This window comes from Arachis hypogaea, chromosome 12 (genome assembly GCF_003086295.3).
Source record: "Arachis hypogaea cultivar Tifrunner chromosome 12, arahy.Tifrunner.gnm2.J5K5, whole genome shotgun sequence".
Lineage (NCBI taxonomy): Eukaryota > Viridiplantae > Streptophyta > Magnoliopsida > Fabales > Fabaceae > Arachis > Arachis hypogaea.
Window position 1 is genome coordinate 102,711,418 of NC_092047.1, and position 27,792 is coordinate 102,739,209.

Here is a 27,792-nt window from a genome sequence, read left to right on the forward strand (position 1 = left end):
TGATGTTGGAGAATTTGGAATATTAATTTGGTTAAGTAAAAATTTGAATAACTACTTTAACTAATATGTGAAATTTAAAGAATTATTTTGGCCATTTACTTAATTCATATATCTAAGGGATAAGTATGATTTTGGTCTCTAAGGTAGAGGCTGAAAATTTATTTCGTCCCCTAACTTTTTTTTGCTCTAAAATGGTCCCCAAAGTTTCAGTTTGTTTTAAAATCATCCTTTTTACCAATTTTATTTTTTTTATTACCAAATTACCCTTCATTAAAAAAATTATAAAATAAAATAAATATAAAATAAATATAAAATAAAAAAATAAAAAGAAAAAAGAAAGGGATACGAGAAGGAAGGGGGCGCGCAGAAGAGGGGGCGTAGAAAAGGAGGGGGGAGGAAGGGGGAGGAGGAGGGGAGAGAGAAGGGGGACCGCCGCTGCACCACCGCCGTCGCACCACCGTCCCGCCGTCCTGCCGACCTGCACCACCGCACCACCACCAGAAGAAAGAAAGGGATACAGAGAAGTGGGGAGAGAAAGAAAGGGGGGCGCAGAAAGGGGGGCGCAGAAAAGGGGGGGAGGAGGGGGAGAGAAGGGGGACCGCCGCTGCACTACCGCCGTCGCACCACCGCCCCGCCGCCCTGCCGCCCTGCACCACCGCACCACCACCATTTCCATTTCTTCTTCTTCTTCTTCTTCCCCGCCGCCCCGCCGCCTCGCCGCCCTGCACCACCGCACCACCACAATTTCTTCTTCTTCTTCTTCCTCTTCTTCTTCTTCTTTCTCGCCGCCACGCCGCCCTGCCTCCCTGCCGCCCTGCACCAGCAGCACCACCATTTCTTCTTCTTCTTCTGAACTGAATTTTTTGTGAAATTTCTGGTTGTTGATTATTGTTTAAAGTGCATGTTGCTTGATTTTTCTGCTGCTGATGATGATGATGATGACTATGATGATACTGGTGGTGGTGGTGGTTCTGCTTGATTGTTCTTTTTATTCCATTATCGATTGAGTTCTAAGTTATGGGTTTTGGTTTTTCTGATTTTGGGTTCTGAGTTTTGACGATGACGATGACTTTGAGTTTAGGGTTGTTGTTCTTATATTGGTGTTTGTTTGAGTTCAGATGATTCTGAGTTTTATTGTTGTTTGTTTGAGTTCAGATTATGATTTTCTGAGTTTTGATGATGATGATTTTTCCGAGTTCTGAGTTCAGATGATTCTGAGTTTTATTGTTGTTTGTTTGAGTTCTGGGTTCAGCTTTGCTTGCTGCTGTTCTTCCGCTTCTGCTTGCTGTTCTTCTGATTTTCAATTTGTCATTGTTGTTGTTGTTATCCATTGTTGGTTGTTTTTTTTTTTCTGCGTTTGTGCATCTGCTTCTGCTTCCGTTAATGTTGAGGAAGAAGAGGGGTGTTGAGGAAGAAGATGGGAGGGGAGGGGAGGGTATTTTCGTCCGAAGGACGATTTTAAAATAAACTGAAACTTTGGGGACCATTTTAGAGCGAAAAAAAGTTGGGAGACGAAATAAATTTTCAGCCTCTACTTTGGGGACCAAAATCATACTTATCCCTATATCTAAAATATAATGAGTTGTATTATATCAACAAAATATTTTTAAATTATAAGAATTTATCTTTGAGATATGATATAAACTTGTACGATGTTATTATTGGAGAAAATTCAATTCGGGTTCATACCTTACTTAATAGCAGACGCTGTTATAAGTTGATATAATGTTGGGAAATTAAAATATTATACAAACATAAAGTTCTCTTTTCCTTATTATCTTATATTGGATGAATACGTGTTATTGATCATAAAAACAATTAAAAGATCATTTCTTGTCTCTTTCAAGAAAACTATTGTCCAATAAACAAGCAATAATCAGATTTTGAATTTTGGTTGTTTTGTGTGTTTATTTTGGACTCTGATAAAGCTATCCAACTGTGAGACTTGGTGGTTGGTATAGAACGATACGGTTGTGTCTTATATATAAGATAGAAAATAAGTTTTTAAATATATCTGAAATACTGATATCTCAGTAATTTAATTAATATATATTATATATTTTTTATAATTTAAATTAATACTTAAAATTATTAAAATATCGATATATTTAATACACTTGAAATTTTTCAGATAAAATATAGTTTAATTCACAAGATATAAGATATTCCTTACATTTTAAATTGATGTAAATGAACACAAATTCTTTTTAAAATAAATAAATTTTCACCCCTTAAGGGTTACATTCTTCACTCATCTATACTTCTTTATTGAATAAAGATGGACAGATAATAAATAGTAAAAAAAAAAGTGAGATAAGTTTTTATTGTAGATTTGTAGTATATATATTAGTTACATTATTATCATTTATCAATACATACTAAACAGTATAGTTTAACATTTTAGCATTGGCTACAATTTAAAAAGGTGATAATATTTTTAAGGCTATTACCAACCAGATATGGACGAATATATATGGATTATACTCATGAATAATTATCATTATTAGAAATACGCTAATTATCATTAAAATTACCATTAGATCTTTCTCACTCTAATCACAGTCGGAATTATTGTAGAAAAATCCAACGATAATCACTCAAATTCATATTTAGAATTTAGTTACTGTTGGATTGCATTTTTTAACGCAAAAATTATAGTGCCAAATCAAATTTAGTGACGCCAAAATTACTGTTAAAACTTTTGTGGAAAAATTCAACGATAAAATAACCTAAAGCACTGTAAGAAAAATTATTTTTAGTAGCAATTTATTTTATTTTTAGCGACAATAAAAATAGCCGCTAATACATTTACCGACAATTAGACATTAATCGTCTTATGTTTTGTTTCTAAAAGGTTTTAGCGTAAATTATAACATTTACCGATAAAGACTTTTTTAATGGCCGCAAAAAGTATATAACTTTTTACTTTTAGCTGTCATTCTCTTGGCAATTTATAAGGCCACCAAAAGTAATTCTAAAATTGTAATGTTATTCACTTTTAGTAGCCATTGTTATTGCAGCCGAAACCCATTTTACCGGCAATTTATATGACCACTAAAATAATTCTAAAATTGTAATGTTATTTACTTTTAGTTGCCATTACTATTGCCGCTAAAATCTTAAGATTTTTTTAGTTATATTATACTCATTTTCTTAAAAGTAACAAACTATTTTTTTTTTTTAGAATCTCAATTATTTTTGCCAACAATTGTTATTATTATGCATAATATAAATATATTGAAATTAATTACTACAAAATGAGATATTTCATTAGACTCAAAATATTGATACACAATTTTTTCTTGAAAAGTAATAAATCATGTTACAATCTAAATAACAAAAAATTCTACAAGCCTATAACTATGTTACATCAATGTAGCAATACGAGTGTAAGCAATGATCTAAAGTTGCACCTTGAAAAGTAGCCTAGCTTTCGTTTTTAGCAATTGATCTAAGAATTTAAAAGTAAATGAGAAAGGAAAATCATAAATCATGAATATACTAAAGAATTCAAAACTATAAACCTTTGGCTACTTTTCAAGGAATTGATAGCTTGGCAATATTTTTCATCTTGACACCAATGACACGGTTTTCTTAGTTTTGAAGTTGGTCTTTGCTCTCTTGCTAATTTAATGCTACAATTTTCTTCTCTTAAATTAACAGAATAATTTTCGAAATGAAGTAGTACTTTGTTCAAACCGCAACTCTTTTTTTTCTTCCTAGCTTATATTCGATTTTATGTTGCATTTTTTTGGTCTTCTTTTCTTTAAACAGATTCTTAGCTGCATCAACTAGAATCAATGTTTTGAATTTTTCACTATCCATTCCTTTTGTGAAACAGCTTTAAGAGATGTTTCCTACATGAAGATCAAAATAATAAAATTAAGTATCCTATATGAAGATCAAAATACACTACTTATAGTGGATGCACAACTTACAAATCTTTCCTTCTTAGAAATTGGCTAGTTGAAAAGTTCAAAACCTGTAGCTACGAGGATTTCCTAATCTTTCTTTTAACTAGAAAAAACTCCAGAGCACTGCACATAAAGAAACAATTATCTTGCTAAAACTAAATAATTGTTTAGTATATGGACATTATTAACATTACACTCCCTCCATCCCACATATATAACCAAAAGTTTGTCCATCAATATTTGTCATTTGATTAGATTAAGGATGTTTTATATCTTTTTTAGTCTGATTTATTAAGGCTTTATAGACCTAGGTCTATAATCATAGGCTTCCCTCTCTTATTACTGAAAAAAAAGGGTATTAACCAAAAATAAAAGGCAAAAAAAGTTAGAATAATTTAGAAACAAATCACAAAACTCTAATAAATCAACAATGCTACTTACAATTTCCAACACAAGCGATTGTTACGTTGTACAAAATTGATATTCTTTGGTACCTCACTAAAAGTTTGGATCAGATCTGAAAAAAATAAAAATTCAAAGTGATCATTAACGTATACAAAACAACAATTAGTAGAAAGGGCTAAAAGTAAGGAGTATAATTATGCAAATAATACTTATGAAACAAAAAAAAAACATAAAATTTGACATAGCATTTTAATTAAGGCCACCACCATACCATCTTGTATTACCAACGGATAATCAGAAGTTCTAAGATTAATAAACCAATCTCAGTGACAGATCCTAAGAAGCATTACCATGACATAAAAGGTTGTTGCAAGCATTCCTAACTAGAAGTATCATTAATCACAGAAAATAAAAAATACAACATTATCATCTACAATTTAATCAGATTTTGTATCATACCACTCCAACAAATATTGAGAAGGTAAAAACGTAGCCAATTTAGGCTGGATCACCATTTTGCATAAATTGCAGGGAATTAATAGGACACATCAAGTGATAGAGAATTATTAGAACAAAATAATAATGAAGAATTTGTTAGAGCACTATAACTTGTACTAGAGGTGGTTAACCAGTGAGTTCAGTAAAACAGTAACTGACCTCTAGCAACTGATTCAATACTAGTAGGCCTAAAAACTGGGAGAGATCATTTTCAATATACATATTGTAAACCGATTAACAAAGATAATAAAATTGACAATACATTTTAACATATAGCAAAGTTTAACACACGTAAATATTGAAAGCGACCAAGTGCAATGATTATATAAATAGAAGCGATAAAACATTACCTTCCAAAATCATTGTTAAGCTGTTAGGTAGAGACACATGAAGATGATTCCAACTAATTGCAAATGGAGGAGACTTGTGTTGTCTGCCTACGTAAAAGAAGTTATCAAGTTCGGAGAACCACATAATGATTCCAACTAACTGCAAATATAAATTAAATTTGGACCATCTTACCACTGCAACTGCCGCTCCTCCCTCCCTGTATCTCCCTTAGCAGATTAATCACAACGCATGAAGTGAACATTCCAAAAGGATGGATAGAAAACTACTTAGTGATAACCAAGTAAAATTGATACAGAATAAGAAAATCTTGTGTCCCAGATAGGTATTGATTTAATTTACCTATCTATCTATCATCTATGATAAATAATCTGAACTCATCATAAAAAAATACTACTAACAAAATTATCATCATGAATACACCAAAAGAAAAAAAAATCAATCAAACACTGTTTTCTTTCTATACACACAAATGCATGCAGTACACAAAAAAAGCTCAATAACAACAAATCAAAGCCCATAGCTCATTCAAACTGATCGTGTATAATAAATTATGGAAGCATAATAATGAATCAAAATTAAGATTGAAAAGGAACATTAAAAAGGATAATAGTGATAACAATACCAGTGATTGCCTTCTCTACGAAACCCAAAATGCTTCCAGTTGAGGCCATATTTAAAGGACCCTTCCTTTTCCTTTTTCTCTCTCTAATTATAATCTCTACCAACCCAACAACAACATTCTGTTGCCAAAAAATCGATTTGGTAAAAAAATAAAAAAGGAATAATAAAAAAATAAACGATGAAAAAAAAGAAGAAAAAGGATGGATATAATGAATGGAAAAGTCAAATTAAGAAGTTGCTAGTCCTAACTTCTTAGTTAGCAAATTCAATTTACATCATAATCACTTACTTGATTGTAGATCAATCCACAACAAGGGTAACTTGATTGTTTTCTCCCTCTTTTTCTTGTAAAAATTCAAGTTTCTTTCTTCTGACTAGGGACAACAATAAAGGTAGCTAAGCAGCTTTCATATTGCTTAGTGCACAGAACATGTAGTAAGGTAATATAACATTGTGTTGCTTGATATTTACATAATATAAGAACAAATACTTGAATAAGGATGACAATAATCAACTAAGTATTTATTTCCTTGTTATTTAAGACAAATCAAGGTTATTCGAACTATGGCTCTAGCTTAAGTCAACCCAAAGAATCCTCAATTTGGATTTAAATACTTGAATAAAGATGATTCTAATTTGCTAAGTTTTGTATACTTAACATGAGAAACACCACATGTAATATGATGCAAGAATTATGAGGCATTAAAATTTTGGTGAAATGTAATTAAGATAGGAAGGTGAGTATTCATTGTTGTCACTACTTGTTACATTGAGAGAAAACAAGTCATCATAGTTCACAGATACAATAAGGAAGCAACAAGAAGAAACAAAGTAAAGGCAAGACAATAATTTACATTTACAATTTTCGAATCTAATCTAACACTTCTAAGTTCCTACACATGATGAGAATTACTATAACATCAGTATTTTCTAGTCACACTTCTAGATAAAAAGAGCCATATACATTTCAGAAGCAAAGTTCAATTGCAGTGGAGAGTGAAAATTCTCTGCATAACTTCTCTGACTCTAATCAACAAACTCTAGTTCGGAAAGCAAGGAAATAAATAATTGTCTAATGCAATCACAAAACCAAGATAACCACATGCATATTTTTGCAATGCAGAGTGCACAGAACATGTTTGATGAAATTCCCCATATAAAAGAGGGAAGAACAAAAAAACATAGCACAATCAATCTTAATACTAACATCATAAGAATCAATTTGTATAGAATAAAAATAATAATATATAAGATGGATGGAATAACAACCTTTGATGAAGAAAAAGGAAGGATCATGACAATTGGAAAAGGGGATGGATCGTCGAGCCTACGGCGGCGGCGGCGGCGGCTTTGTAAAAGCGAGAGACAGCAACGCAACGGACCAGTGATCCTGATCAGCGGCTTCATGAGAGTGAGAGAGACCAGGCGGCGGACCTACAGGCCTGCTCGGTGGTGGCTTTGACTGCGACGGCAACGGCAACACTGTTTGGTGTCTAGAGCAGCGACACGGATCTGACTGGATCTAGCGCGGATTTGACCTAGATCTGAGGTAGAGTGTGAAAACAGGAAGACAGATGTGCATGTAGGACAATAGGCAGTGATCCTCGGCGATGGCAAGGCATGTGACGGTGGTGGTGAGCGGCTGTCAGTGGAGAAAGTTGAGATGGAGTGGGTTATCGGAGACAAGGGTTCTCTTTTCCTTCCATTGGTTTGCAATTTAGAAAATTAAATAAAATATTATAATAAAATTTTAGTGAAAATTAAATAATTACTAGTATTAATTTAAAAAAATTAAAACTAAAAGTAAAAATAAATAATAATTTAGTGGCAATAAATTATAATATATAATAATAGTGTCAAATATATAATTGCCATTAAAATTTGTTTTTAAAACTTTTTTCATGTATTTTTTAGCGACAATAATAATAATTGCCATTATAATATATAGTATTAATGACAAATATATAATAGTCATAAAAACATAACTTAAATAAAAGGAATAGTGGCCATTATGTTATTGCCGCTAAAAATTTGTCCCTAAAACTTATTTTTCTTGTAGTAAGAAACACACTATTTTCACTTACGCGAATGAATATTACCATTGGATTTTTTTAAGATAAATCCGATAGTAATTAAAGGCTTAAACCCACAATTGTCTTCCTTCCACTTTTGTAGCAACCAAAACCCCCCAAAGTTTTCTCTCAAGCTACCCTCATCCCTCCAGCTGCCTCATTGTCACAGTTGTGAAATACTTTTGTCTTTATCTAAGGTTCCAACCGTAATGGATAAAGTTTAGAATCCTCAAATTGTATTTTTAGTCCTTCTTTACTTGTTAACTCAAGGAAGAAAAAGAGAATAGAGGCTTTAAATATCCTCTAGAATGACTCCCCCTCCCTCTCTCTTCTATCCCATTTATAAGTGACATTAATTGTTGATATTGGGTGCACATATTACATATTAATAATTGTTTTTACATTCATGACTCATTAGCAAAAATGTTCTTACATTATGAAATATGAAATATAATTTCATTGTGAATTAAGTTGTTATACTGGTGGTTGCATTATAATTAGGGAGTCAATTTTGGAGTGTTCTTAAAACATGTTAACTTAATTTGTTTAAACACAGTAGCAAACTCTCTAATCTAGTGCTAAAATCAAGTGCTTCAAATGAATTATACCCAAATAAATAATATTTATCACAAACAAATTTCAAAACAAAAAAAAGATACACCGAAAGAAAAATGTCATCATGTACCAGATAGAAAAGACCTAGAATGAATGTATATATATAATGTCAATTTATAGTTTAAAAACAGCGAAGAATAATGTCCTACTATCACGTATATATATAAGAACTTGGATCAAAATTCATTCATAATGTTTTATTTATTTTGACTCATGACTATTACCTTGATGGTGGGGTGATGGTTAAAATTGATGAATTGCAAAGAAGCGTAAGAAGAATAGTGAAAGTATATAAGTAGAGGGATGATATCAATAATAGTTGAAAATAATAACCCAATTTTTCCTTTGTTATGAAAATGTATGAGAGACATGCTTCAGATGTGTGGTTTAGCTATATATACTATTAGGAAGCTTTATTTCATTAATTCTAACACACGCATAGGACGGAGAGTGGAGGCTTAGAGAGAAATCAAAGGCATTTAATATACAAAAGGCCAAACATAAAGCACAAAATGCAGAGATCCAAAATCAGTATTACTCTATGAGAGGTTGAAGTTATATAAAAGGCCAAACACAAAGCTCAAAATGCAGAGTTCCAAAATGTAGAATTCCAAAATAACTTCATTTCAATGTTGTATTATTCCTTAAGAGGTTCTGTTCTGACCATGGTTCTGAAAATCGAACCGGACTGGCTGGTTCAACTAGATTAATCGGGAACCGGTCAGCTAGCCGGTTCGGGTGAGCCTAGAAACTGCCTGGCAAAAAATTGGTAAAAAAACCGATCGAACCGGCAGTTAACCAGTGAACCGGTAAAACCAGTCGGTTTTTTGACGGTTTTTAAAGATTAAAAAAAAAAAAAACAAACCCCCCGTATAAAAGCCCAGCTACCCCTTTTCTCTCAGAAGAAAACCCTAATACCCCTTTCTCTCTCCCTCTGAGTTCCACGCCGCCACCACCCCTTTGAGTTCCAGCGCCGCCACCACCAACAATAGCGTCACCTTCTCAGCTTCTCTGTCCTCGTGGTGTCGCTAAGCTTGCCTTTATCCTCGTCATCGTTGGCCGCCCCTCTTTTCCTCCTGGATCCATTCTCGTATCGCCAGATCTACTGGGAGCTGTTGTTCTCGTCGTTGTTTCTGTCCTCGTCGTGTCGTCAAGCCACTTCTGTCATTGTCATCGTCAGCCTTCCTGAACTCGTCTCTGTCCTCGGCGTTTTTGCCTATCTTTGCCCTTTCTCTGTCGAGCTCACAGCGCAGTTCGAGCATTACTTTCTTCCGCCGTGGACTCTTAGCCATTTCACTCTGCCACCATAGAAAATTACACAGTTCGATTATGTTGCTCTCCCTCTTTCTTGAGTTATTCGATCGGTAGTTCAATTTATTTTTTTATTTTGTTAATTATAATGATTATGATTTGCTATTTTTATATTCTGAATTCTGATGGTTGGATAGATTAAATTCTTATTGTTGTAATTGCAAAAAATATTTCAATTGGATTACCTATGTAACTCTGTTGATTAACTGAAGAAAATATGGTTGTTGCTTTATTTTATTTTCATCTTTTTTTTGTTACTTTTGGAGTATTTTTGTTAATGGTTGCTGGTACCTTGTTGAATTTTTTAGAATAATTCTGTTGATTTTAAAAAATTAAATTATACATTGATGCCAATAACTACAACAAGCTTTTTTTTTCTTTGAGATAAAGAATTTAAAGGTATATTTTTTATGACTGAAGTTTTATTTTGTTATATGTAATTTATACTGAGTTTATTTAGTTGAAAATTTATTGAATTTAAATATTAAAAATGATATATTAATTTTTTATAATTTTATTTTATATTTAATTAAACCAGTTGAACCCCCGGTTGAACCACGGTTAGACCACTAAACCGCTGAACCGGTCATTTCACCGATTTATTGACCGGTTCGGTTTTTACAACCTTGGTTCGGACTCTATTCTGGCATCACTATCCACAAGTACCAAAACATAGAGAAAACTAAAATACACTCCTAAACTAGTTTAACTGTCCATCCACTTTAAAGATACAAAAACATGGAGAAAAATAAAATATACTACTACAAACTTAATAATACTTAATTTGGTGTACCTATGAACTGTGTATTGTTGCATTCAAATATATTATATAAACAATCTTTCTGTGTATTGTTGCATCTAAATATATTGCAGAAACAATCCTTCTCCCTTTAAAATTATTATTAACATATAATAATGCTATTTCCACAAATCAATCAACAACGCATAACACTTTAGTAAGAATTCAAATTTAAGAAAGCTGATTCTGCCCCAAATTGAAAAAGGCAAAGGCGGCAACAACAAATAATATACACGTATCAGATAGGAAAGACCCAGATGGAGGTACAGCGCGTTGCGGCGGCAACTCTTCACAGTGGTGCCGGTGCGTCTTGCAGGCCTTTCTTTTACTTCACCTCCTTTTGTTCTGTGTTCTTGGCAAGAACAAAAACAAAAAAAAAGAGTAAATTGAAACCAAATCAAGAAGTAAAAGATTAATGTGAACCAAATTGAAATATGAAACCAAAAAGGAAACAGAACAAAAATTGAAAGGAGAATTTTTTAGATACCAATAATATGAACCAAGAAGCTGAGCAAACTTAAGAATGAGACCAGAGGGAGGAGGGAGCAGATCAGCGATGGACCCACCAGCAAGGGGAAGCGCGACGCAACTGGTATTGACAGGCATAGCTACAGGGTGACAACGGTTCACACACTGAAGTGTGTTTTGTGCCTCTGCTCCCGTTTGTGTTCGCGTGAGGAGGATAGGATGAGAATTAAACAAATCCTAAACCCCCAAACAAAAAATTATGCAATAAATGCACAAATAATTGAATAAATAAAGATACAAACTCAGAAGATTAACAATTTCAAAGAAGTTTCAAACAACTGAACAAACCTTAAACCCTCAAATATTGGAAAAATTCATAAGAAACTAATAAGAGAAATGGGCTTAGTACAGAAGGTGGCGACAAATGAGAGGTGGCGACGACGGAAGGATACCGTGACGAGGCAGCAATGATGAAGCTACAAGAGGCATCGACAATAAGCGGCAAAGATGCTGTTGGAGGCGGTGACAACGCTGCTAGTGGTGTTGACGATTTTGTTGGATGCGGTGACAACGAGGGAAGAATGATTGGAGGAGGCCGCGATGATGATGAACGAGCGTGGGGCACGAGGGTGGCAATGGGGGACTGATGGTGAAAGAGAAAGAGAAAGGGGAGAGAAGTAAGGTTGATGATGTTGCAGAAATGGAGGGGAAGGGTTCGCAAATTCGAATTTAGGGTGAATTTTACCAACGGATTTATCGTTGAAAAATTCGCTGATAACACATAGCCGCCTATGACCAAAATGACACGTTTCATTTAATTACCTTACCGTCAGAATTTTTCCTCCCCTAAATCCGACGGTAATGATTGCGCCAATTTTTCTTTTTTTTTCTCTAATTATTACCGGCGAATTTACCGTCGAAAAACCAAATCAGGTGGTAACTTTTTACCCGACAAATTATTGCCAAACTAACCTCCGACGCTAAATGTGACGGTAAATCCGACAGTATTCAACATTTTTCTTGTAGTGACTGTTTGTGCAGTGAGTATTTCTTCAATAGAGCATCTTCTTCCTCATCACTTAAGAGAACATCCAGCAGGTCATCACTATCATATTCATCATCCTCATCCCTAAACCCAGCCACGCCACCTTCTCCTTACCTTTACTAACATTGGCAGTTTGTTAAACATTGTCAGCATTCCCCTTATTGGCAGTCTTCCTTTCCTTTGCATTTTAAGACTCATTCATGGTACTTATATCTACATCAAACAAAACCCCATCCCCATTCCAATCATCATCACTATCATTAAAGTTTGTATCAGCAACACTATCTTCATGACTTATCGCTATCCTCTCCATCACTCTTAGGCTCATAATCACCATCTTCTGCGTCATTCTCACTCCTTGAGTCTAATTTCTCTAATTTCACATCTTCATCATCAAGAGGAGAAGATGTTCCCACATACTATTGGGATTTTCTATCACTTTGGGCCTTGTTAATTTATTGGGCCTCTTTAGCCATTTTCTCCTAACCTGAATCTTGGACCTTATGCACCACAATTGTTCTATCCCCATAGACTTCCTTTAGCTGACTCAATATTCCCTTGCCCTTTTAATTCTTCAATGGTACAAGACTTGCTACAAGTTTCAGTTTTGTGGACAACATATAATTCCATGTAATCCTCCTTCATTCCAATTTTGGCTCCATTACATCTTTGTCTGTTTGAAACATCTTTAAGCCTTCTTCTATGCTCTCTGTTAGAGACTTGTACCACATCATTGCAATATTTTTTCCTATATAACCTTGCTTTTTTACAATCCAAACAGCCTCAAACTTGCTCCATCTATCTTCGTCACAGTAATTAACAATGTTCGCCTCACCACCCACATAATGTAGGGGTTCTCCATCAAACCTGAACCTCCTACCATGATATATCTTCACACTAAAATAATTCATTTTTTTTGTTCAACCTGTCAAATATGTCATTCAAAAGTTATTAGACTCGGAAACACTCAAACGTTGATCACTCTAACACTCGAGCAAAAAAAAAATTAACAGCCGGAAGTTTCTCTAACACAAAACAAATGGACCTAGCACACACATTAAACAACCATTAAAAGACACAACCTTCAAATGAAAATAACCATTTAAACAACCAACTAGGTACAGAGAGTACTATACATACTTTCAGTTGTCGCTCTCCAACATGCAAAGTCTTTTACTCCACAATGACGATTCCACCAATAATCGAGCACCAACGTGATGTATCGGCCTTCGATTACACAGCAATCATCATCAAAAAGAGGAAGTGTCATATTAGAGTGAGCTTTGTCTCTCAACGGGAGAATAACTAAAATTGCTCTAACTACAAACGTTGAAAAAAGCCACATAGGCTGCACTAGTAACTATTGACTATCAGAGTTAATGGTGGAACTACATTGATGCTATTTTAAATTATTTGGGACTAAAATATGACGTTTAAAATGTCAGGGACTAACTTAAAATTTTGGCCAAATGTTGGGACCAAATATAGTACTTTATCCTATTATATTTTATATCAATAATTTAGATTTAGAGTTTAAAATTTAGGATTTAAGATTTAGACTTAAGAGTTTAGAGTTTTAAGATTTAAAGTTTATAATTTAAAATTTTAAATTTAAAATTCAAAATTTAGAATTTTAAGTATAAAATTTAGACTTTAAAATTTAAAAAGCATTGTCCCCTTTTCTTTTTTTGAAACATATTAATATTTGCCGGTAACATTTTTTTTTATTATTTTAGACTTACGAATACGGCTAATATTTTTTTATATGAGTTTCATATGTGAGTTACTCTCCGTTATGGAGCATTGGGGGGATTTACAATGTTGTGACGGCATTGAAGTTTTGTTTTTAGTAGGAAGAAATCGGACCGTCCGATTTCATTGCAGAGAGAGAGGGGACACAAATCGGACGATCCGATTTGTGCGATGCAGAGTACTAAAATTGGACCCAGTGATTTCAGGACAGAGAAAATTGGTTGAAACTAATCTGACGGTCCGATTAGTGTTATGGAAAATTTTGAAATGCGAAGACGTGGTCAGACCGTCCGATTTGCTTGTTACTGCCGTATACATAAAGGTTACCTTCAGAACTCCCCAGTAGTTCTTCTACCTCTTCGTCCAGTTCAAAAAACCAGGAAGTTATATAGCTTCTCTTCTCTGGTTCTCTTTCTTCATTCTTGCAAAAAAAAAAGTGTGATTGAGAGTGGTTAGTATATCACTGTTATCATGGATGATAGAGTTATTTTGAAAATATATTATTTTGAACAGATATTACAAACGTATAAAGGAGTTCAATTTGTATGTGATAATCCATTAGATGTTGTTATTCCGTACACATTGTCGTTTGAGGAATTAAAAGGTGTGATTTGTGAGAATATAGATCCTCAGATATCTAGGAGAGTGTCATGTATTTTGTACATGTATCCTTTATCCGTGTTCGGTGGGTTCGTTCAATTTCAAACCAAGTACGTAACGGATGAAGCGAGCATGCATGAAATGTTTTCAATGTATATTGAAAATCGCCATCGAATGTCATGCATCGAGCTGTACATTGAGTTCAAGCAGTCTGAAGCGGACCGAAATATTGAATTGGAAGATTATAATAGTGATAGCGAGGAGGAATTTGAAAGTCATTATGAGATCGTTGGTTTGGGTGAAGAAGAAGATGAAGCTGACGGCACTATGAACGCAGATGTGGTGGAGGTCGCAAATGTATTGGCAAACCAACAACCGTTTCAAGAGCCTTCTTTCATGCAGTCGTTGGATTTGGAGGCTATGCATGCACCAGAGTTTCCTCAATACATGAATGCAGGTATGTAAAGAAAGATAGTTATGTGACACTTGACATACCTCTGCACCGCTGCACCAGACTTGTCACCAAACAAAATTGTCCCAAATAACAACATTATGTGACACTTGACATACCTCTGAATCTGAATATCATCAGTCAACACTGTGCGATCCTTCAAACCCCTAATCCACGTCAGTTTTTTAAAGCTTCCTCTACAGTCCGTCTTCCTCGGCAACACCAAAGTCGTGCAAGCACTCGACCTCCAAGGCCTCAAAACTACTCATGGTTGGTCTTGTAACTGAAATTACATTGGTCGGCAGACCGAGAATCATCGCCTATCCTCCAACGACACAGCACACTCACCAACCGAAAAATAAAATGTGTGAGTATCTGGCCGCCATCTCTCAATCAGAGCATTAATCATTGCTGACTGGCATTGAACGACTCCAATATGAGAAACATGGTAAAAACCAGTCTCCCATAAATGCGCCTCAACAATTGGATTGTACGGTCCGGCGGCAAAAAGTGATCACATATCAACATTCATGAACCCTGCAATATCACATTTTTATTATAACTACCAATACATAATTATATTAACAATAACATGATTATGCTCACATGTCCATTATTACTACCAATAAAATCATATTTTACACTCAGTTTATGCATAACCAGAATAAGTTCAATCATCATAAATTAATATATATATAATAACAACATCATAACCAGATTAAGATTATTTTCATAATATCATCATCATCATCATCGTTAATAATTTTAAAAAACCGACGTTATTGTTAATAATAATCATAAAACAATATATTAAATTTGTGTTTAATTAGGGTCGGTCTTCTATTTATTGTCAAATATCCTATTATGTTACATTACATACATTCCATTCAATTATCAATAATCAAGAATAATTTATTAAATTCTTTTTTTTTAACTTAAATATTATAAATTCACACTTTCAATAGATTTTAAATTCATATTTCTACTTCTTCTAATACAATACAATTAAAACGAAAATATATTAATTCAAATTTTCTTCCAACAAATAATAATAATAATAATAATAATAATAATAATAATAATAATAATAATAATAATAATAATAATAATAATAATAATAATAATAATAATAATCTGATTTCATTCATTCAAACTAGTAAGAACAAAACAACAACTAGTCATACATTTCATTTCAAAATAGAGCATACTATTAATAAAAAATTTAGACTTTATAAATTGATTAGTTCTACTTTATTCCTAAATTCCTTAAACTTAATTGCTTAGTTCTACTATATTATTTCTACTCTATTACTAAAATATGATACACTATTATATTTATTAAATCAAAATTTTAAATAATAAAAACTTACATAATTTAAATGTCCGAGATAATTAACAATGTGAAGTTCTGGTTGATTCACTTTCTTAATTTTTGGTTTTTTTGGTATTGTATTTAGATTTTTTTGACCTGCTATGTGATCCTTGCAGCCTCCAAAAATGGAGATGGTGTGAGGTTGGAGAACAAATAGAGAGAGTTTTGGGTGTGAGGCTAAAAGTGACGCTACTAGGAGGATGGGTTACATTCAGGGTTATTGAAAGCATTGAATTCATCCGGAGGGGAGCTGCATGCGTGCTACGTGAAACGAGTGCACAAATCAGACCAAAATTTTTGTGTACCATCTAATTTCTGTACTCGATTCGTCCAATTCTAATACTCTATCGGATGGTTCGATTTCTCTTGGACAGCCATCATACATCAGTAAAATACCATACATCTCCCACAAAGCAATTATAACCCAACCCTTTCATCATATTAAAAATAAAAAGTTCTACGAATACATACACCACGGTCTGATCTGTAGAATTTGTACACTGAATTTTTAAAAGTTAATCAACTTTATTTACTTGTAATATTGGTAGGCAATTAGCATAAAAAGGTTAATAAACGTTTTTTTTTCCTCCTCGGGAGAAACACTTTTTATTACTTCTACTATACCTTATATTTTTTTATAAGTAGGCAATATTATAATGCACATTATTATAATAATAATTTCTCATGTTAGTTGCAAATATGGCAAAATTTCATTACGTGGCAATAAGCAAAGAATATGAAACCTGACGAAATTAAAGGGTTTAGGGTTTATACAGCCATCAGAGAACACAACAACTACTGAGTCTTTCTCGTACGTATTCATGACAAATTAAAGTGCTCTTGGCTTATATCCTTTCCTCACCAAACACACGTGATATAATAGTTTGATCTCGTTTATATTCTCTGCATTCGTGTTAAAGACAACAATAAGTTCTACCGCAAGATGGTTGGAATCAACGGGAAGAAGTGGGCCAAGTCGAGTGGTGTTGCGTCTTAGACGAATTTGATTTATGTTATAAATATATAGTTTAAATCTAAGTTTATTAATTTTTATAAAAAATTTTTGGATTTAAGTTCCATCTATTTAAAAATTTGATAAATTTACAAATTTATTTAAAAATATGTTTTATAAATTATAATTTAAAATAATAAATTTTAAAAAAATTAAATTGATATTAAATATATTTTATAATTTATAAATCATATTTTATTTATATCAATTATTAGTCACGTGTTATAATTATACTTACAATTTATAACATCATTTTTTTTTTGAAAAAATATATAATTTTGACTTGTGTTGGCTATTATTTTTATTTTATTTTAGATTTATTACGAATGAATAATTAAAAATTCAAAAAACTTTTAAGCATATCGATATGGTGTTTCAGAAAATTTTAATTATTAATCTTAATTATATATATTATATATATTTTTTATAACTAAAATCAATAATTAAAAATGACTAAAATATCAGTATAATAATACACTTAAAAATTTTCAAAAATTTAAACTAAAAATAATTTATTTTTACAAAAAAATATTTTAATAAAACAGCCTAAAAAATTTTATAGTCTTTTTTAAAGTCTATAGTTTAACCTTTTCAACTAATAGAATTTAGAAGAAAGTCAAAACATAAATGTTTAATAAAATGAATCTAACTGAGTCATGAATTATCGTCAGGTAACCTGGCTCACTTCCACTCTTATTAGTATTTAACTACATCAATAAAATAAAATAAAATAAAATAAAATCATTGAATGGTCTTGACTCTTGACCACTAAAGCATTGAATTGAATTACCTTTGCTTTCCTTACTTTTTAAAACATGAATTTAAAATTTCTTACATGTTTCGTGGAAATAAAGTTTAAATAAATATTTAATTATATTTTTTTTACTAAAGATAGATAAATTATATTTTTTTAGAAAGTAAAGAGAGACATTATCTAAAGAAGGACAAAAGAAAGAAACCTAGCTAGTATATATATATATATATATATATATATCACTAAAAGACAAAAAGATTAAATTTAAAGAAAAGAGAAGGTAAAATTAAAACAAGCATTTTAAGAAAGTAAAGTTGAAACGAGAATTCTTCGAGGTTAACGCTTCATCTTTTTTGGGGAATTTTTTGTTGCAATCTGGAGACCATTTTCATTATGCTTGATGCTGATGTTCTCTTGGCTTCAAAAATTTCTAGGTTTCGAGCTTTCCATAAGAACCAGCATATACATGCAAAGAGTGTGAGGGAGGATTCACTTCCTTGGCTGCATCTCATCGCCGTGAGCCATCAAGCTGCGAAATCGGCTGAATCTTCTTGGGTAATCGCCGATACAATGGAAAAGGAGCTCCAGACTTCCTTTGCTGGACCACAGTGTCGCGAACAGTGTACAATTAATTCTTGCTCCGTTCCACATCTTGAGCACAGTGAAAAAGTTGTTTGAAATTGTTAGTGGATAAGTTCCAACACAAGTAATTTTCTGTGGCAAGCTTTCCATAAAAAAACCTGTATTTTTTATGAAATTTTTAACCTCCAAATGGCTTTTCAGATTACAGGGTTCTTTATTACAGTTGGGGTTTGCTCCATTGGGTCGTGGAAAAAATTGTAAGTAACAAAATATCCAGATGCTGAATCGTACTGCTTCCGCTTATTCCTAATCCACTGGATTTTGTCTCTGCCATCCGCATTAATGCCGAGGGAGAAAATACGGTTTTTGACATCTAAAGGGAACAACTGAGTGATCAAATCTTGGTTCCATCTTCGATTCTCAATAAGTAAATCCTTTACGATATTGATTCCTGTGATTGGACTACTGTTAATGTTTAATTGAAAAGGATAACGGGGTAGTCAAGGGTCGTGCCATATGCGAATATTTTCTCCTGAACCAGTGTTCCAACACAAACTTTTTTCCACCACCTTTCTCCCCTCTAATAAGCTCTGCCATCCCCAAGACGGCTGGTAATCTTTTGCAGCTTGTAATAATGTGTTTGAATATCTATAGTATCTTCCTTTCAGTATGCGAGCTAGCAATGAGTTAGGCTTAGTAGTAATACGCCATAATTGTTTGCCTAACAGTGACATATTCTGAGCCTTTAAGTCCTTAAATCCCAAACTTCGTTGCTTTTTTGGTCTCATCATATGGTCCCAGCTGATTCAGGCCATCTTTCTCTCTTAACCACGTTGACCCCACCAAAATTGTAATAATATCCTGTGGATATCTTCTATAAGTGAGTCTGGTAGTCGAAAACAGAAAAAGGTGTACACAGGAATAGCTTCTCCAACTGCCTTGATTAAGACATGTCTTCCCCCAACTGATAATAGTTGCCTCTTTCATGTTTGGGCTCTTTGACGGACTTTGTCTATAATTGCACTAAAAGTAATTTTTTTGGATCTCTGTACCATTGATAGTAGACCAAGGTACTTATCCTAAGCTCTTACATAATCACCTTTGTCAAGTGCTGTCTAAGAGTATTGGGAATGTTCTGGCTGAAGAAAATTGTGAATTTATTTAAATTAACTTTCTGTCCACTGATTATTTCGTAGTCATAGAGTAGAGTTAAGATATTAGTGCATATTTTCTCTGTTGTTTTATAAAATAGTATTGAGTCATCCACAAAAAAAAAGTGGCTAACTACTGAACTTCTTCTATGAATCTGAATATCTTGTATGAGCCTATTATTATTATTATTATTATTATTATTATTATTATTATTATTATTATTATTATTATTACCTTATAAAAGCATTTTAATTTGATCTTTGTTATCTTCAAGGTTTTATGCGAAGGAAGTATTTAGTTAGATGATAAGTACTTATTCGCGTTAGCTAGTTTTAAATTGCACCATTTCTATTAACTTGTTTTGAAAAATAATTGAATCGGCAACTGTTTAGAACCATGCAATTTGATGTATAAGTTTCAAAATATGATTACGGAGGTTTGGAATCGCCCCACAATCTAAGATTTATCTCAACAAAAAATATGAGTTAATTTGGAATGAACTTTATTCATTTGTAAAGTTAAAGTGTGACTTAAGTAAAGAGACTTAGAGTGATTAATTTAACAAATTAGTTAGAAAGTTAGTTAGTTAGTCAGAGAAATTAGTTAGTTTTAGCGGGAAAAGTAGTTGTTAGTTAGTAGGTATATATGTGTAAATAATTATGTTAGGTATATACTAAAATTAGTTATTAAAATTAATTATTATTATAAAATGAGTAATGTTACATGTACACTAAAATTAACTATCAAAGTCAATCATCAGTATAAAATATATGTTAAAATATAAATATATATTAAAAATAAATTAAACTACATATATATTTACACATAAATATATTGGTGGCTGATTTTAGTGACTAATTTTAATGTATAAATAGTATTTTTATTATAGAATATATGTTAGAATATAAAATATATAATAAAAATAAGTTAAACAATTTTTATAAACAAATACATGATGACTAATTTTAATATTAAAATAAAATTTTTGACGTGGAAGTGCAACAAACTGAAATTCATCATTCTTGTAATGAGAAGTTCATCACACTTCTCTGCAATCTCTCTTCCTGTCATAGTCTGCTCTTATTTTTCACTTTTGAGGATCTCTCATCTCTCTTCAACTCCAAGAACTCACTTTCTACATGAAGGTCTGTCACAATCTAAAAATTTCTCTTAAAAAAATCGTTATTTGTCGCTCAAGGTTCTAATATATTTTGATTTTATTGACTAACTTTACATAAATATAATATATACTAAATTATTTAAGTATAAAAAATGACGATGAAATGTTATTGATCAAAAATGTTATTTGTTCACTAAAATCAGTTATTAAAATCAGTCTCAATGTATTTGTGTATAAATATATGTGTGGTTTAATTTATTTTCAATGTGTATTTGTATTTCAATATGTATTTTATACTAGTGACTGACTTTAGTGGCCTATGAAACACGGACACTTCGTTGAGTTGTCGTATCCGCGTGTCGGACACATTTCGGACACGACACTCACCGACACTCGTCCGACACGCGTGTCTACTGTGTCCAACCGTGTCTTAATAAAAAATAAAAAATTCTTCTCCGGACACACCTGGACACACCTAAATACCATCACGTGTCAGCGTGTCAAGTCTTATTCTTAACATATATTCTTAAAATAAATTTAGATATAATATATATTATTATTTATTAAAACAAAAAATATTTTAAATACTTGATATAATTAAAATAAGACATTAAAAATAATTAAAAATTTTAATTTATATCTTAATATCAATAAAATATCAAAATATTATTACAATTTATCTAAAAAATACTTTATATTTTATATGTATGCGTGTTCCCGTGTCATGCAAGATTTTAAAATTTGCGTGTCGGCGTGTCCCGTATCGTGTCGTGTCCCGTATCAGTGTCAGTATCTGTGCATCATAATTAGTGGCTAATTTTAGTGTACATGTAGTATTGTTCGTTATTAATTTACAAATATTTGAATAATCCATAACCATACAAAAATTAGCTACAACGAACTCACCACTACTTGTTCTTGAATTGGATGACTGAAAATTAGAAGTAGATCTTGTCAATTTTTTTAATTATTTAGTAAAATATAATTTTTTATTATTTAACATCTTTTTTATATTTTTTCTTTTAATTTCATTTAAAAAATAAAAAATAAAAAATCACATTTTATTAAATAATTAAAAAAATTAAAAACGTCTCATTTCCCTGAAAATTTAGCCAGCAGAAACCTCAATTGGTACTACCACTATTCAAAACAATAATACTAGCCGCCACATTTTGTTAAATAAGATGAGTTTAGACTCTTTTTTTGTCTCTCTAATTTACTATCTTTTATGGTTGTCGGAGACTTATTTAACTGCCAATCACATAGTTTTTTAAGGTGATGAACGATGACCATCCATTTTTTGTAACAGTATATTGTACATTCATATCTAAGAAAAGAATTTAACTAAGGAATTAATTTTTTTTTCAATGAATATCAATATAGTTTTTGAAATTATTTTTGTCTTAAATTTTAAATTCTCTAATGTTAAATTGTAAACTTGAACTAAATCCTAATAAAAAAAATTAATGTTCAAAAATAATTTTACAATAAAAATTAATTAATTATTAATTGACTAATTAAAAGTTACTTCTCTATATTTGTTCTTAATAAAAATTATTTGAATAAATTCTTTATGATCTTATAATAACTATGCATTTATTAATCTATTTTTTAATCCATTATGATTTAAAACTATTGTCTTGAGAGAAAGACCAAAAAAAATAAAAAGAAAAAATATATGAGTGAAAGATGAAACCAAATTCTTCAATTCTCTTTGTACTATAATAAGAATGATCTTTTACATTATTAGTGCTGCATAAACATTGAACTCCAACTATTTAAATGTTTAGAAAAATTCACAACTATTATGATCTGTCAATTTACAAGTAGTTATTGGAAGTATGTAAACTTAACATGATATTCCAAAACCATGCAAAACATTTTGAGGTACATCAATCTAACTACTTGTCCTTCAATTGGACTACTATTGAAAACTAAGCCCAACAGGAACATCAATTGGTACCACAACTACTCCTCCAAACCAAAACAACATTTTGAACCACAATATTTTTTTCCCCCCACAACATATTTGTCATCCTTGTTGTTTAATAGTGACAAGTGACAAATTATAACTAAATTGGGTTAGTTTAGTAGTTATTTTACTAGTTTATTTAAATATTGAGAGTTTGAATTTTGTCTTGTGTACGTAGCAATTTATTAACTAATAACAAATTTTTAAATAAAGCTCTAATTCATGATGGATTAGTCATTAATTTGTCGGATCGAAAAATACGGTAAAAAACAAAAAAAATAATGACAAGTGACAATTGAATTTAATTTGGGCACAATGAAAAGTGCCCTTTCAATAGGCCATCTATAAGGGTATGGTGGGGTCTACATGCTGCTTCTTCATTTGTCTTCTTTTACTGTGTGATTTGTTTCTTTCTTCGTCTTTTGATGAGGGTGTAGTGTATTTATGTGTTGAATAATAACTCAAATCAAATTGTACATATATATGTATGATGATTTCTTCATTTTGTAGTTTAATTTTGTGAGGCACATGGTGGTGGGGGCAATGCGTAATGTAATTATTTACCTCAATTGTTATAATTGGTGAGACAGAAAGATGAAGTTGGCATTTGCGCAACGTATCTTTGTGAAAATTTATCAACTACACATGATAGATTCTTTCACTTTTTCAAATCTTTTATTTTATTTTGTTTTATTATTTTTTTTCTAAGATATTTTTTAATTTGATATAGAATAACACTATACACCCAAGTCATTTTATAAATTAAGTTCAATTAAGTTAAACAATAAAATTTAATATTAATTATAATTAATTTTTGTTATGTTAAATCAATTTTATCAAACTTAATGTATATGATTAACAAAATTAAAAGACTTTAATGTATAATATTATTTATTAATATATTAGTGATTAATTTATTACGAATCAAAATTTAATTTAAAAATTTGTAAATAACTAATAAATTACTATATATACAAATGAGTTGACCATTTAAAATGGTTATTATTTTGTTTGCATTTAGGTATCTTTTTCCTATGGAGATCTAATCTTTTATGGTCTCTCATGTATAAGCGGATGCTTGCAAATTAGTGAAATAAAAAAATTAGGAATATTATTAAAAAAGTGTGTTGAGAGGATTTCTTATTTTAAAATCATACATAAATTAATATTATATAATTATATTAGGTATATATCAAAAAATTAGTTACTAAATTAATTATTTGTATAAATATATATTATAATATAAAATATATATTAAAAATAATTTATATAATACGTGTATTTATATGTTTGGCGGCTGATTTTTGGTGGACATATAACTTTTTTAAATATTATATAATAAGGAAAAAAAAGAATAAACGGAATGAGATATATCTATCGAATAAAATGATATAGCAAAAATTACTACATACTGTAAAACAGTAAAGAACAAGAACGTTGGCAAAGTTAACACTTTCTTAAGCATTTTTATTCATCCAAACATTACCTTATCTGATTTATTTCATTTAACAAGTTGAATAATCCGTGTCATATACAGGACTAATTAATTTATTAAAATATAATAATATAATTATAAAATAAATTTTAATGTTTAACAATTAATGAATGATGATCACAGTAACATCTTTAAACATGAGAACATTTTCTTTCTCCTATCAAATAATATATGTAATATTCTATATATAAAAAGAGATGATGATCAGTTAATAATTAATAATTACAAATATAAGTATGTAGGAGATTCCAAAAAATATCTGAGGAAGATCCCATAGGATATTCGATCCGTAACAAGCTTAATAGGTTATTTGCCATAAGATGTGGACCGAATAAATCAAAGGTACAATAATTCAATACTTATCAAGCATAAAGCTATATATTTTTTAATTCATGATCAGGGGGTAGACGAATAATTAGTTCAAAAGAAATAAAATTCTTTGATGCTTAATGATTATAACTCAAAGCGTAACGATATCATTTAGAATATTGCTTAAATTTCAAGGATTATGCATGTATATATGTATGTATGTGAAGACCTGCTAGTTTTTCTTCTTCTTTTTTAAATAAGTTATTATTAAATAATTTAATTAAAATATGTTTGGCCTTAAAATATGGGACAAGTTAGGTCATTAAAATATGTATGTTGTGCCTTTAGATATATGATATTTATTTATTTGAGCACTAAAAATGAGATATTTATGCATACTTAACCTAATTCAAGGAGATAAAATAAATGTGTTACAATTGAATAAAAGGTCACATACATTACTAAAATATGAAAAATAATAAAAGAGGCGTTTTTGTTTATTAAGCCCTTTCTTCTTGTCTTATGGGAAAAGATTATTAGACAAAAGCATTGCATGAAACCAAGTCAAAATATTTTATTCAACAACTTGCTTTCGTAAACAAAAGCATTTGAAACTTGTGGCTATTGATTAAAGAATTAAAATACTCGGTGGAGATAATTAGCAACTTGCAGTTAATCATTTATACAAAACTTATACATTTCATACATATTAAAATTAAATCCGAAAGCATATTTACATATATAGCTTGAAGACAAAGATCTCACTGTTCCTCGCATAATTAATTTGAATAGGCATGACTAAGCAACGTAATCTCTCTACTTCAAATATAATTTTCTATTTACTCTTTGAATTTATTAACTGTTAATGTATTTTAACATACATAAAATATGTCTAAAAATCGAACATACTTCAAATATATAGCACATGTCTATTCATAAATTTGGTCATTAATAAAAGTATTATTCAGGATATTTTCCTATGAAAAAACTTTTAATTTTTTCTTTTTATTAATTTCCCTTTAGATTCAATCATATTGTGGCATCTTATCAGAATTGATAGCGTAGTCAAGATGACAATACTTAGATAGATGGGTCGTTATATATATGAATCAAATAAAAAATAGTCATACAAAAATATTTGAGTAGCAAATATTATTGAGAAGATTGTGAAATCTCATCTTATATAATTTTCCTTGAATATATAGATTTAGGTGGTAGAAAAAGATCTAAATCATTAATTAGAAACTGAGATGCGTTGTTTGAACTTTGAATGACTAGTCCCCTAAAATCATATATATGTCATCATCACCGGTGAATTTTAATGTTACTTCTGTTCTAAAATGATCTCTTTTCTTGAGCAATAATTAAGTGTAATTAAGGTAGCGTTTGGCGGAAAGATTGAGACTGAGAGATAGAGACTAAGAAATAGAAATTAAAATAAATCTCAATATTTTGTTTGGTGTAAAGTGGGAGACAGAAACTGAAACAATAATGAAATTTTAATTTAATTTGTATAAAAGGGTAAAATTGAAATTAATTAATTGAAATGAAGGTATTTTAGGTATAAAATGTTATTAAAGTTTCCGTCTTCATCTCTAAAAACTTTAGTCCCCTATATCCCCACTTTTTGGAGGTATTAAAATACTGAAATTTTGGAGACAGAGACAGAAATTTTAGTATCAATCTCTCAACCAACAAATATGATATTGAATCTCAGTCTCTTAGTCTCTGTCTTAGTACTTCAAAACAAATGCTACCTAAGTGTTTATAGATGAGTTAAGTTTCACTTTAATTTCTGAGATTTACGATTTGCATTGATTTAGTCTTCGAGATTCTAATTACTCTAAGTTAGTCTCTCAAATTCAAAAATGATAATGCTAGAAAGAAAAAAAATCCAGAACTTGCCTTATTTACCATTCATTAATTGTTGCGATAATTAATGATGTTAAATAAGACAAATTCTGTCTGTTTTTGACTAATTTTCTTTGATTACCAAACATTTCCGATCTACATTAGTCTATCCTCCATTTTCCGTCACTAAAACACTCATGCTATGAGTGACGTGGCCAATTCTTACCATGTTAGACATAGTAATGATTAGATGACATGACTTTAAAGTGGATTAACTCTAATTTGATCATTTTTTTTCTTTTATAATCTAAATTTCTTTTCCTACTTCTTCTTCCTAGATTTTTTAGTTCTTCTTTATTTTTCATTAGGCACCTTTTCGATTCTGGGATCATGATTGTAAGTGAAGCCAGAGTTCCAACAACAAAGAACTCCAGTCGAAGTAGAGCGTCAAGAATTCTAAAGTGGTGTGGGTGTGTTTGTTATCCTGTTCTCTAGTGGTCAACAATAAAATCTAACCCTAACAAATTATTTTTTAGGTGTTCTAACTACAGTGTCAATGGAAAGAAATGACTTCTACAAAAGACGTTGACCAAATGAAAGTAAATTTAATTTGAAAAATTGAAAAATTAAAAACTGAAATTAAAATCCAAAAATTATTGTGAGATGTGAGAGTGGATTCATTGTTGTGGGATAGGAGGTTATTAGCACTAGAATTTATTGGTTCATTGTTGTCAGACAAAGGGTAGTTAGCACTAGGATTTATTGGTTCATTGTTGTTGGAAAATGGGGTATTATCAGCAAAGAGTAAAGTATCGTTTTTGTTCTCAACGTTTGGAATAAGTGTCAAAATTGTCTTTAATATTTGAATCGTCCTATTTAAATCTTTAACATTTCAAAATTGACTTAATGTTGTCCTGCCGTTAGGAATCTCTTAACGGAATTGATGGCAGGACAAAATTGAGACGATTTTGAAACGTTAGGGACTTAAATAGGACGAACACGTTCGGGACAAAAACGATACATAGAAATAAATTTTAATTTTATCCTTCAATAATATCAATTTTTTACTGTACATAATTATTCAATTATTTTTTAACATCTAAGTAAATTACACTTAATTATATTAATTTTATTCTAAATAATTTTTTTTATAATTTTACTCTTAAAAATTTTTACTCATCATAAAATGTTTGTAAAATGATTAGGACATAAACTTGTGAAAAAAAATGATACATATACAATAAAGTAATGTGATTCTAGTCATTTTACAA

At 30.9% G+C, this 27,792-nt stretch overlaps 1 protein-coding gene across 23 annotated transcripts; it reads right to left on the reverse strand.

Annotated features, from left to right (window-relative positions):
• Positions 1-3,247: 3,247 nt before the first annotated feature.
• LOC112727955 (uncharacterized) lies at positions 3,248-8,123 on the reverse strand. Of its 23 annotated transcripts, none has more exons than XR_011868813.1 (7): positions 7,059-7,503; positions 5,791-5,908; positions 5,340-5,364; positions 5,168-5,254; positions 4,356-4,431; positions 3,939-4,037; positions 3,706-3,857 (listed from the first exon to the last, which is right to left on the reverse strand). XR_011868813.1 is itself a non-coding variant. In XM_025777915.3 (5 exons), the coding sequence occupies exons 1-4, from the start codon at positions 7,194-7,196 to the stop codon at positions 5,183-5,185; spliced, it is 363 nt and encodes a 120-aa protein (XP_025633700.1). In that variant the 5' UTR covers positions 7,197-7,503; the 3' UTR covers positions 3,248-4,431; positions 5,168-5,182. The 23 variants fall into 23 exon arrangements, 3 of the variants coding, with proteins under 3 accessions (XP_025633700.1, XP_072065705.1, XP_072065704.1); XR_011868806.1 differs by having other exon boundaries at positions 5,340-5,374; XR_011868812.1 differs by having other exon boundaries at positions 3,248-4,037.
• Positions 8,124-27,792: the final 19,669 nt, after the last annotated feature.

What these genes read in the sequence shown, in the direction of transcription:
- LOC112727955 (XM_072209603.1), bottom strand. Translation starts at nt 7,196, where the DNA reads ATGAAGCCGCTGATCAGGATCACTGGTCCGTTGCGTTGCTGTCTCTCG. An exon ending in GAGGAGCGGCAGTTGCAGTG is followed by an intron (nt 5,255 to 5,339) that starts GTAAGATGGTCC and finishes TCTTTTACGTAG; the next exon opens with GCAGACAACACAAGTCTCCT. An exon ending in CTTAACAATGATTTTGGAAG is followed by an intron (nt 4,432 to 5,167) that starts GTAATGTTTTAT and finishes TATTTTTTTCAG; the next exon opens with ATCTGATCCAAACTTTTAGT.